Below are 12,568 nucleotides of genomic sequence, written 5' to 3'. Positions count from 1 at the left end.
CAAAAACACTGCCTGTGGCATTGGTAAGTCACCTCTCTAGCAGGCCGTACAGCCCTAAGCCAGGGTGCACTATACCACAGGTGAGGGCATAACTACATGAGCAATATGCCGCTACATTGTCTTAGTCCCTTCTTAGACATTGTAAGTGCAGTGTGGCCATATTAAGTATATAGTCTGGGAGTTTCTTTATGAACTCCACAGCTCCATCATGGCTTCACTGAATACTGGGAGGTTTGTTATCAAACTTCTCAGCCAATAAACCCACACTGATGTCAGTGTTGGATTTATTCTAAAAAGAACACAGAGGGCATCTTAGAGATGCCCCCTGTATTTTACCCAGTCCTCTAGTGTAGGACAGACTGGTCTATGCCGGCCTGCCACTAGCAGACAAGTTTCTTAAAGGCTCAGGCCTCCTGTTACAGTGCCCCAGGGCACTCCAGCTAGTGGAGATGCCTCCCCCCCAGACAAAGCCCCACTTTTGGCTGCAAGTTCAGCGTGAAATTTTGGAAAAACAAGGAGGAGTGACAACTTCAGCTGGGACCACTCCTAAGGTGTCTAGAGATGAAGTGATGAAGTGACCTCCTCCCTGCAGAATCTTCCATCTTGGTGTCCTGCCATTTGATAAGTTTTGTTTTGACCAATGACTTTGTGTTTCACCACTGCGCATATTAGTTGCTCAATGTTCACCAGTAGCACATGGTATGTTTTGTTCAGTTGAGCCGCCTATTGGCTTTGACATGGCATTAGCCATTACTTTCTGTATTCAGTTGAGCCGCCTATGGGCTTTGACATTGCATTAGTCATTACATTCTGTATTCTGCCTATTGGCTTTGACATGGCATTAGCCATTGCTTTCTGTATTCAATTTAGCTGCCTATTGACTTTGACATGCTATTAGATATTCTGCCTATTGGCTTTGACATGATATCATATATTACATTTTGTATTCAGCTTAACTGCCTATTGGCTTTGACATGATATTATACATTACACTTTGTATTCAGCTCCGCTGCCTTTTGGCTTTGACATGATATTATACATTGCATTTTGTATTCAGCTCAGCTGCCTATGGGCTTTGACATGATATAAGACATTGTATTTTGTATTCAGCTTAGATGCCTATTGGCTTTGACATGACACTAGACATTGCATTTGATATTTAGGTTAGCTGCCTATTGCCTTTAACATGACATTGCATTTGATATTTAGGTTAGCTGCCCATTGCCTTTAACGTGGAGTTCTGTATTTTTCCAAGCTGTGTTTTTGCACCAGAGAACCAAGATGTTTTGCTCTCACAGTAGACTAGACCTGATAAGAGAGAGTACATGGGCGTCGTTTCTCTTCCCTTGAGCTTGGGAACAGGAGTAGTCTTGGAGACCTGGCCAGTCTCCAAAAGGCTTGCTCAGTTTCCCAGGTCTGAGAGGAGGGGGCACACCTTTGTAACGAATGTAACAGGCTGCAGAGAGTCAGATTCGAATCTGCCGGACCTCGTGCTGGAGCTTGGCGCCAGCTGCCAGCATCCCGTGTGGGTAGATGACACTCTTTCTCGCGGCTGACAGGGGTCATCAGCTTGCAGACCTTAGAAAGATGTAGCTGTAAATAGTTCCTACACGGTGAAGTATTTGTTTTGCTTTGCATTCAATATCTTATAAATATAACCTGCTGTGTATATTGCAAACTGATATATTTTGTTTGATTAACGCGGACTTGAAAGCTACTAATTCGTCATTCATTCATAAACATTGTGGTTGGGGAAGAATAAAATAACAATAAAAGTCTTCTTTGACCTCAGAAGTGCATTTCTGTTGTGTTATGTTAGTGCTTAGAGACTAAATAAGAGGAAAGCACTACAATTGGTACCAGAAGTGGGGTCGGTCATTAAGAGGTGATTAAGAAGGGGTTTGACGAGTTAGTAGATTTCTAAGTGCACACTTTAAAAGTGTAATTGTTTTTTTGTTGTTTGGAGAATTACAGAAATTGTTTTCTGTTTGGAGAATCACAGTAGCACGGCAGACCATGTCTGAGAATACATGTGTTGATGAACTGCCTGATGGTGCTAAGAAAAACTGTGAATTGTTTTCTGTTTGGGGAATTACAGAAGAAAATGCATGTGTAGCTAAAAGGCCTGATAATGTTTTGAGAAATAATTCCCGTTGTATATATGTAGAAAACGTGTGTTTTGGAAGTAATGATGACAGAAAGGTCTGGATACCTTTATCTGCTTACAGAGAAATGCAGGAGAAATGTAGGAAGTTGGAACATGAAAATAGGAATTTACGTGAGCAAATTAGCCAGGATACGATAATTCAAAATTATGCTGAAAGTTATAAAAATGAAGAATCGTTCTTGTCCCATTCCAGTAATGAGGGGGTTAAGACAGCTCCGAGCTGCACTGAGTTTCCATGTGAGCCAGGGTTTTTGGCAGACAATATGCATTCCTTAACTGATAACACCGACGGGAGAGCTCAGAATGTGATTTACGAGTTACCGTTGCAAAATGCACAAGTAAAACGAAAGATTTTAGAGCAAGACACCCCGAGTTTCATTAGCTTGTTTGATTTTTGGAAAAAGAATAGCCCTCATTTGAGAGAAATCCTAACACTTTTGTACATGGTCACTGTGAAAAATAATATGCAGCTGCGCGCTTGTGATTTGGCAAATGAAATAATGCAGACTTTAGGTTTCTGCGCAGTGCAAGAAGGAAATACTTATGTACATGTAATTCAAGAACAAGGAAAGAAAATAGTGCCCCTAGCTAGAATCATACAATGGATCTGGTACTTGCAAGACAGGGCTAGAGTACCACAGATAAAAGAATTACCAATGAAGTTGTGTGCACCATTTGAATTCGTGTCCACTGAAGATAAAAAGCATGTTTGTTTTACTAATGATTCATTGACTGAAATGTTGCTTTCTGGCACAGTAGAAGGAACAGAGTTGTATAATGTGTGTCAGATTTTAAAGCAAGAGCTACGTGAGATGTGTCATTTTTACGCTGATTTTTGGTTCTTTGATAATGTTTTAGCCACATGGCTTGTACCTAACTGGTTCAATTACCTTGCAGATGTTAATGAGAAAAATTCAGAGAGAGAAGTGTACACCCAGAATTCTGCCTTAGTGGGGATGGCTAAGTGGGTGCCCCAGCTGAGAGAAAAAGCCACTTACAGGTGGGCAGAGATGAGAGAGATGCACATTCCCCTAGATTTGATAAAAACTGTGCAGCATGCACAAAAGCAATCTGTCATGCAAGCAGTCACAGAGCAGTTGGGGAGAGGAAAGTTGCCAGAACAGAAATGGCAAATTGATCAGGTTTTAGGGAGAGTGATTGCTGCAAATTACCAAGGAAAAATCGAAATTATGCTGATACCTAGAAAAGAATCTGATTTATTCATACAAATTGGAGACAGAATGGCCCAAATTGGCAAAAGTGCAGTGAATGGAGGTTTGGTAAAGAATGAGTCTGCCCCAGCCCTTCTGACAGTGCAAGAAAAGGGAAGCTGTGGCGCAGCAGATAAAAACCTCAGTGCTGATGTGTGGGCTGAAGCCCCAAGTGACCCTCCAGAACCTGCAGAAAATATAACAAAGGGCCCCAAAAACGACCTGCTGATTATAAAACAGGGAAAGAAAGAGGAAGGGTGCAGTTTAAATGAAAAATGTTATTTGCAAGAAAAGTCATACTTGTTTCTTTTGCAGATCCTACCACGTTTCGCCACTGTCCCTGAGTGCGCTGTGTGGTCCCCCTTCCGGTGTGTGCGTGTGGGGTCGGGGAAGGGACCGAATCCCCAACCTGAACCTGGCTGAGTAAAGTGCCAGCACCATGGATCCATTTTGCGCAAACTGCGCCTTCAGTTCAAGTTCAACTTGTTTGCTGTGTTTTTTTTTTTTTTTTTCCCTCTCGTATGGAACTCTGACTTTTGCTTATCTTCCAGCAAACCTTTCAGGTGGACCGTGCACCTTTACATGAGCAGAACTCATGCCACATCAAATTGCTAACACTGTTGAATTAGAGACTCATTCAGAGAAAAAAAAAAAAAAAAAAAATTGCCCAGTCTTTTCTGTATAGAAGTATCTGATGTGAAAGGTTATGAAATCAATGTGTTAATTCACTTCTATTGCTTTACAGGGATTGCTTTGATCATAATGTTGTTTGTGCTGATGTTTTTTTTTTTGTTTGTTTGAAATATGAGATATGTGAAACAAAAATTCATTGGTCAAAGGGCGGAATGTCCTGCCATTTGATAAGTTTTGTTTTGACCAATGACTTTGTGTTTCACCACTGCGCATATTAGTTGCTCAATGTTCACCAGTAGCACATGGTATGTTTTGTTCAGTTGAGCCGCCTATTGGCTTTGACATGGCATTAGCCATTACTTTCTGTATTCAGTTGAGCCGCCTATGGGCTTTGACATTGCATTAGTCATTACATTCTGTATTCTGCCTATTGGCTTTGACATGGCATTAGCCATTGCTTTCTGTATTCAATTTAGCTGCCTATTGACTTTGACATGCTATTAGATATTCTGCCTATTGGCTTTGACATGATATCATATATTACATTTTGTATTCAGCTTAACTGCCTATTGGCTTTGACATGATATTATACATTACACTTTGTATTCAGCTCCGCTGCCTTTTGGCTTTGACATGATATTATACATTGCATTTTGTATTCAGCTCAGCTGCCTATGGGCTTTGACATGATATAAGACATTGTATTTTGTATTCAGCTTAGATGCCTATTGGCTTTGACATGACACTAGACATTGCATTTGATATTTAGGTTAGCTGCCTATTGCCTTTAACATGACATTGCATTTGATATTTAGGTTAGCTGCCCATTGCCTTTAACGTGGAGTTCTGTATTTTTCCAAGCTGTGTTTTTGCACCAGAGAACCAAGATGTTTTGCTCTCACAGTAGACTAGACCTGATAAGAGAGAGTACATGGGCGTCGTTTCTCTTCCCTTGAGCTTGGGAACAGGAGTAGTCTTGGAGACCTGGCCAGTCTCCAAAAGGCTTGCTCAGTTTCCCAGGTCTGAGAGGAGGGGGCACACCTTTGTAACGAATGTAACAGGCTGCAGAGAGTCAGATTCGAATCTGCCGGACCTCGTGCTGGAGCTTGGCGCCAGCTGCCAGCATCCCGTGTGGGTAGATGACACTCTTTCTCGCGGCTGACAGGGGTCATCAGCTTGCAGACCTTAGAAAGATGTAGCTGTAAATAGTTCCTACACGGTGAAGTATTTGTTTTGCTTTGCATTCAATATCTTATAAATATAACCTGCTGTGTATATTGCAAACTGATATATTTTGTTTGATTAACGCGGACTTGAAAGCTACTAATTCGTCATTCATTCATAAACATTGTGGTTGGGGAAGAATAAAATAACAATAAAAGTCTTCTTTGACCTCAGAAGTGCATTTCTGTTGTGTTATGTTAGTGCTTAGAGACTAAATAAGAGGAAAGCACTACACTTGGTTTGGAGGACAGGGAGCAATAGGGTTCGGAAGGTGCCCCCCCCCCCCCCCCCCCCCCCCCCCCCCCCCCCAAAGGGAATGGGCACAGGAAGGGTGTAGCCACCCTCAGGGACAAAAGCCATTGGCTACTGCCCTTGGACCACTATAGCGCCTCTAAATCTAGTATTTAAGGGCTTCCCTGAACCCAGCTCACCAGATTGCTGGCAACCTCACAAGAAAGAAGGACTGCTAAGCTGAAGCCCCAGTAGAGACGAGGGAAGACTAAAACTGACTTGGCCCCTGCCCTACCGGCCTGTCTATTGCTTTAGAGAACCTGCAACAAGAAAGTGACACATCCTGTGGGACCTAAGACGCAGGTTCTTACCTGCAGGCAGATCTGTAATCGAGTGTCCCCGTCTTCATAGTAGCCCATGTTAAATTTCCCTCAACTTTGGCCTCTGCACCCGCTTCCTACAGGCTGTTTGTGAAGTCACTCTAGACAGTCACACAAAGGGAGACACTTGCTCCTGAATAGGGCTGTGCCTGTCATTACACAAAGGAGTCTCCAACCCCATGGGGTGTGTCTAGGGCCAGGCCTGGAAAGGCATGATCTTGTGCACTCTACAGACTTCTTTTAAGTTTGCCTATTTCAAAGATAGAAGTGGGTATAAGTACTGGACCTCTCACCCCACAAAGTTAGAAAACTTCTGGACTGAGGACATTCTGCCAGGAAGAAGACCTGGATGCTGTAGGAGGGACTGACACTCTGCCTTGTGCTTTGTTGCGCTGGCCTGCTTCTTCTGTCCTGTGAGTGAAAAGGCTGGACTTTGCTTTCAACATCCTGCTTTCAGATATTCTCCAGTTGAGATTGCCTCCTCTTAAAAAGTCTCAGGGACATCAAAGACTTTGTCTGCCAGCACCTAGGCTCCTCTGCTAAAGAGCCCTGTCCTGCCAAGTGGTGCCAAATCCAGGCTGGGCCTTTGATGGAGGTTTTTTTGGTGCTACAAGAAGAAAATTGATGCATCAACTCACTGCGTCATTCCGAAGCAATGCATCGCTGCAAGAACTCGTTGCATCACCGCTGCCTGTGCCGGAGCGTGGTCCCAGCTTGACGCAACAACTTCTGTTTTTCATGCAGGCCCCAGCTTTCCATTGCAGCGCGTAAGAAGAACCACAGCTACGTGAGTTCCGAGGACCGCATCACTGAAGTCAGTAACTCATCGCCCTGAATCCCATGCAGCAACTGCTTCATCGATGTGAGATCAACGCATCCCGGCTTGACCTCCGACGCATCACTGACTCATTGTCCCTAAGTTTCATTTGCTTCATCGACACCGCAGTAAGGAACTGACGCTTCGTACTGCAAACACATCACCTCCCCTGTGAAAGTAGGGAATCAAAACATCACCTTCCCTGCCCAGCAGTAAGGAACTGACACATCACCTCCTCTGCAATAGTACGGAACCGGCGCACATCTGGCTCTTTCAATGCATCACCTCTCCTGAGGCCCACATTGTCTTTGTTTTTGATGCATCGCAGGTACTTTGTCTCAGTCAAGTGCTTCATTGATTTCAAAGAACTACAATTGCATTTAATCTTTTAAAAGTTATATCTTTGCTTGTGTATGTTGGAATTTTGTCATTTTTGTCTTGTTTTACTCAGATAAATATTGGCAAGTTTTCTAAGCTGGTGTTTTCACGGTTCCTGGGTATGGGTACAAATAGTTTACACATTGCCGCTAGGATAAGCCTGACTACTTGAGCCAAGTTACCAAGGAGGCGACCAGGGCTTATCTTAGCAGTGTGGCTCCCTTGCCATGACTAGAGTGAGGGACCCTACTTGGACAGGGTGCTACCCACTGCCAACTAGAGACCCCCTTTCATATACTCCTCAATGTCGATGATAAGCTAATTCCCGTTATCTTGGCAGTGCGCTTAAACCCGCTTATGTCTGATCTGATCACCCTGATCAAGCGAGTTTTGTTCCGCAACAGCAATGCAGTGACAATACTAAGCAAATACTCCATAAAATCGAAAAAGCTGGGCACTCCAGGCAGGAAATCTTACTTCTGGCTATAGATGCCGAAAAGGTGTTTGACTGGGCCCACTGGCCCTACCTGACGTGACACTCGTCCATTTTGGGTTCGGCACCTGGTTCTGTAACTGGATACTGAATAATTACAACCACCTGAGAGCGAACGGCCACACATCAACCCCCTTTTTCTTTCAAAGGGGGGCATGACTTGGGTGTCCGTTGTCACCCCTGTTATTTACATTATATATGCATTTTAAGGGCATTAGCTGGATTCGAACCCCTGCACAGGGATAGGTTGCTGCACCAAAGGCACTAGACCTTGCCACTGCGCTACCACTCCTAAATTTCTCTGTGAATCGGGGAAGGATTCCCCAGTCATTAATAATTCCCCAATTCCTGTACTATTGTATGCGGACGATGCTGTACTCATCTCCAATACACCAAATGGCCTCCAGATTTTATTGAATGCTTTTAATACTTTTATGGGGAACCTTGGTCTTAAAATTAATAGAACTAAGTCATTTGTGATGAAGACTGGGCCCAAATTAGCAAAAACGAAAAAAATTGCTCTAGATGGGCATGAGATACTCAAGGTCCCACATTTTACATACCAGGGGGTCCCCATTGACGTAGATTTTAATTGGAAATGCTTAGTAAATATACGTTCAATACAATTTCAAAAAGCCATAGAAGCAGTTTTTAGGTTTGCGAAAAGACTGCGACACAAACCTGTCAAAGAAATTATGACAGTTTTTTCCTCCAAATGTCTTTCTATTGCGACATTTGGAGCTGGGGTCTGGGGATATGCAAAATGTTCAGGCCTCCAGATCGTAGAAAATAAATTCTTAAGAAGGCTATTAGCAGTCCCCCAATCTACACCAGTAACGTTTTGTCACGAAGAAGTAGGTTTGAGATGCATATCTAGTTATATAAAGCTTCAACCCGTATTATTATGGTTAAAAATTTGGACTAAGCCAGAAGCGTCTCTATACAGAAAGGTGATACAGGACTGCCTCCTTTTATCACGATCTCTGGAAATACCCTGGCTCAGATACGTTCATCTCTCCCTACTATCTTTAGGATTAGGAGAATTATTTCTTAAACCGGATATTTTAACAAAACAGGACATTAAAAAGGTTAAAGATATGTATTGGCAGAAAAGCCAGGTCTTGGAGCCAGCCTCGGGTGCAAATAGATTATTGGTGTGGCACGAGATACAACAATTGCAACCAAAGCTATATTTGACTACTATGAACCACGAGCGACAAAGGTTTTTACTCACGAGGCTACGTTTAAATACATTACATTACTTGGTAGCACTTCCAGTACGTGGAACATGGTTCAAGAATCTTCCTCCTTGTTGCTGTGATGCAAAGACACCCCAGAGTACATTGCACTTTATGCTCTTTTGCACTTTATATGTTGTTCCGAGAAAAAGGTTTTTACGTCCGCTATTTTTATCTAAAAGTATTACAACTAGTCAGCTTGCTTATTTATACTTACATAACCTGGGAAATGTGGATATAATTCAGGCTGTGTTAAACTTTATATATGCTGCTTATGGTATTCGAAATATGTATTAATAACGTTTTTTAGTAATTTTATGATTAAGAAACTTTTATGTTTTATTTATTGGATGTCTTTTATGGTCTTTTTGTACCGAATAAAGTAATGATGATGACATTATATATGAAGTATTTTGCTCAACTTGTAAGTGATCACCCGAACGTGATCGGTGTTTGTTTTGGCGGGGGAAACCACACCATCTGTAGTGGGTCAATATGATCCTTTGGCGGCCCTACCAGCATTCTTAGAGGGGACAGTGCGCTTTGGTGATGTAGCAGGCTTCAGGATTACAATTCATAAGTCCCAAGCCCTCATCTGCCGGTCCTCACCCATATAGAAGCATAGCTTTCCTGCTGCTTCCCTATTCAATGCTCGTCGACCTCCATTCCCTACCTGGGGATTCAATTAGCCTTGATGGTGACTGAAACTGTGACTTTATATATTACAAGAACCTACTCTGACAGGTTACTCACGACCTCGCACAGTGGCCTTTATACCAACTTTAGTGGTAAGGCATGATCCCATCACTTAAAATGACTGCCCTCTCGCAAATTCTTTTTCAGTACCAAACCCTTTCATTAGAACCTTCCGCCGGAATGATGTGAATCTTACGGGAAGCAGTGCACTGCTTTGTCTGATTGGACAAATGTGCATGAATGAATAGTAAGCAAAGCACCCGGCCTCCTATAGAGGGAGGTCTAGGCATTCCAAAACTTTTAGCATACTACCAAGCCACCCAGCTCTGCTATATTGTTGAGTGGCTCCGACCTGAATCCGAGAAACACTGTCTCTTTATGGACAGGACGGTCATAGGCACACATTTGTGGAAGATACACTTCCAGCAGAAGCCGCAATGTGCCTGGGGTCTATACTCCTCCCCCTTCACCAAATTCATGCTGAAGGTGTGGGACACGATAGCAACACGCAGAGGCTTGACTGCATTTCCCTCTTCTTTGACTCCTATAATGGGGAAAGTGGACTTCACACCAGGACTTGACCACACCAGGCTTGGTAAACAAATGGGTGCTGTTCCATAGGCCACCATTAGGGGTAGTTGGCACTCACTTTTGACCAGCTGCGGGAGGACTTTACGCTTCCTGAGATGGAGAGGCTTCACCACCTACAGGTTAGGCAGTGGCTTTCTCACCCTAATATGAAGACTGGTGCTCAGCGAACCCTTAAGATCTTTGAGAAATGTCTCATCGCAAAAAACTACTGATAAGGGAATGATCACTGACTTTAATATTATCTTAGTACACACTTACCCGATGCCTTCAACCTCTGGGCAGACAAACTGGGAACTAGAGATAGGTAGACACTTCGTACCTAAGGAGTGGGGCGAGATATATTACAGGATACGTTATACTGCGGGCAACTCTTACGAGTATCGAAACAGCCACTAAGATCATCACGTACTGGTACCTCACGTTTTTCTGCCGAAGTGGTACTCAACGTGGGTCACCTGGCACACTCCTTCACATACTGTGGGACTGCCCTAAAATTGCGCCCTTCTGGGACCAACTCCTTTCTGACATAGATAGGCACATGTACATGCAACTTCACAGATTTCCAGCGTACGCAGTCTTGGAGTTGTTCAATGCACTCACCTACCCGCTCAAGTCCTGCAGAGGCGGACACATTGAATTGGCATTGGGAGTGGCCCATCAAACCATTCTTATACACTGGGGCACTGCCACACTCCCTACACGTTCGTTTTGGCTACACAAACTATGGCACATTCTGGCCATGGAAAATATATCCCTGCTACAAACTTCCCAAGGAACCTATGGAAATCTTATGTAACCCTGCTATCCACAGAATTCCATGAATTGACTTGCCCCAAATACTTGAGACTGCTATGCCGTCCCTACACTAGGAGATGCAAACTCTGAGGCAGGCCCTTCATAAGACTGTTCCAGCCCTGGTATCAGGCATGCATGTGAGTACCCCGGGGGAGTGTGGGAGGGGAAGGTTTAGGGATGTTATGACATGTTTTAATATGTTTCTTGGCTCTGGTCATATGCTTGCAATGCTTATCTATTGACTGAGCCTTTTCAATAATAATAGAACATTTGAACCATAAAACATTCCACTAGGCTATAAAGACAAGTACTGCAGCTCTCTTCCTTCTTTTGTTGCTGCTGCTCACAAGATAAGAACCCTTCATTATCTGATTGAGTGGCCTTATATGAAAATCCTTTTGTGTATGTGAGGAGGGAGCCGTCCTGTATGTTGACCAATCACTGCATATTAAAGTTTAATTTGCAATGTTTTTTTAAACATAAAGGGACTGCTCCCTCTTCCTGCAGTGTTTAAAAACCAAAGAGTGCTGATTAATTCTGCAGAGGGAAAGGTGGAATTTATTTGTAATTCCATGTTAAAGGAGTAACACAGAATTACTTAATTCCTCCAGTTCAGGTGGCAAAATTTAAAATTCCGCCCACCCCTACTTTTAATAATGAGACAGAAAATTCATTGGCTACAGGTTTAGCAGACAAGAGTCAGCAGATGCAAACTCCTTAGCTACCTTTTCTGGCACTTCAGAAGTCTTGGTGTTTGGCAGACTGCAGGAACCGGCTACTTTTCCCTCCTCTAACACCCTATCATCAGCACTGGTTTAGGTCCTTCTTATTCAAAGTTCACAATTCTCTCATTGGTGGACGAGCAGATGCTTTTAATGAAAACCTGAATAGAATTACCTCTGCGTAATTAGTCTATCACTCAGTGAGGCACTTACCTTCTTGAGAAATGCCCCACCCATAAGAATGTCCCTTTTCCCTCTATACTGTACCCCTACACAAGCAAGCATGCTGATGGATATTTTGTTGCTACTCAACAAGAGTCTGATATAAAGAGTGCAGATACTGGAGAGAGTCAAACGATGTTGTTTGAAATTTGTCCTTGTACCTAAATAAAGGGGGGGGTGTTACGCTCTATCCATAATCTGTGATTTGTTTAAAAAAGTTCATGAAAAAAGACATTGGTTCTGCTTAAGGATTGGTTGTTATCTTCCAAACTACAAAAGGCATATAGACATACACCCTCTGAGGACACCTAAGAGTTTTGCTCAACGGGGTGTAGCCCATAGAATATATATGAGGGAGATGGTGGAGGAGAGCCAGAGAGGATTGAGGTCTACCCGGGTCTTGGCAATTGTTGCTAAAAGTACCACTGCACAATCTTTGTGACAGCACTTGGAGACTTCAACCACCTTTATCCTCAATTTGATCTTCCTCATCAACAAAAGCAAGTTCTTCTTGATTCTGCTTGGAATCTTCAATTCGTTCATGGGAAGTTTTCTGCACATCAGGGCAGGTCAGACCATTTCTGTAGCAGTAGATACAGGAGTAGTCAGTTCAACAAAATTGATTCAGTCACCCATGGCAGTCCTGAGTCATTTGTCATAATGTTTAACAAATAACTGATCCCTCTTGCTTGGTGCAGTCTGAAGTCTGTACAGTGGCCCTCTGTGTTCAGTGCAAGTAGGTCTATAGTGACCTAGCACACAGTTATCTA

General features: G+C 43.1%; 2 protein-coding genes across 3 annotated transcripts in view; both read left to right on the top strand.

Annotated features, from left to right (window-relative positions):
* The window catches only part of LMLN (leishmanolysin like peptidase), a 407,342-nt gene that overhangs the window by 251,229 nt on the left and 143,545 nt on the right, over window positions 1-12,568 (top strand). The window lies entirely within an intron of this gene.
* Window positions 1,488-5,401, top strand: LOC138284948 (uncharacterized). Of its 2 annotated transcripts, none has more exons than XR_011201485.1 (2): window positions 1,488-1,613; window positions 3,694-3,808. XR_011201485.1 is itself a non-coding variant. In XM_069224295.1 (2 exons), exons 1-2 carry the CDS (start codon window positions 2,017-2,019, stop codon window positions 3,803-3,805), a joined length of 1,263 nt encoding a protein of 420 aa, XP_069080396.1. In that variant the 5' UTR covers window positions 1,968-2,016; the 3' UTR covers window positions 3,806-5,401. The 2 variants fall into 2 exon arrangements, 1 of the variants encoding a protein (XP_069080396.1); XM_069224295.1 differs by lacking the exon at window positions 1,488-1,613 and adding an exon at window positions 1,968-3,167 and having other exon boundaries at window positions 3,694-5,401.

The sequence above is a fragment of the Pleurodeles waltl genome, chromosome 3_1 (assembly GCF_031143425.1).
Source record: "Pleurodeles waltl isolate 20211129_DDA chromosome 3_1, aPleWal1.hap1.20221129, whole genome shotgun sequence".
Classification (NCBI taxonomy): Eukaryota; Metazoa; Chordata; class Amphibia; order Caudata; family Salamandridae; genus Pleurodeles; species Pleurodeles waltl.
Note: the sequence above shows the minus strand (reverse complement) of the source record. Positions and strands in the feature narration are given on the sequence as shown.

Excerpts from the sequence above, each read along its gene's own strand:
- LOC138284948 (XM_069224295.1), top strand. The coding sequence starts at position 2,017 with ATGTCTGAGAATACATGTGTTGATGAACTGCCTGATGGTGCTAAGAAA. Across the intron at positions 3,168-3,693 it reads AGAGAAAAAGCCACTTACAG|ATCCTACCACGTTTCGCCAC; the intron begins GTGGGCAGAGAT and ends TTTCTTTTGCAG.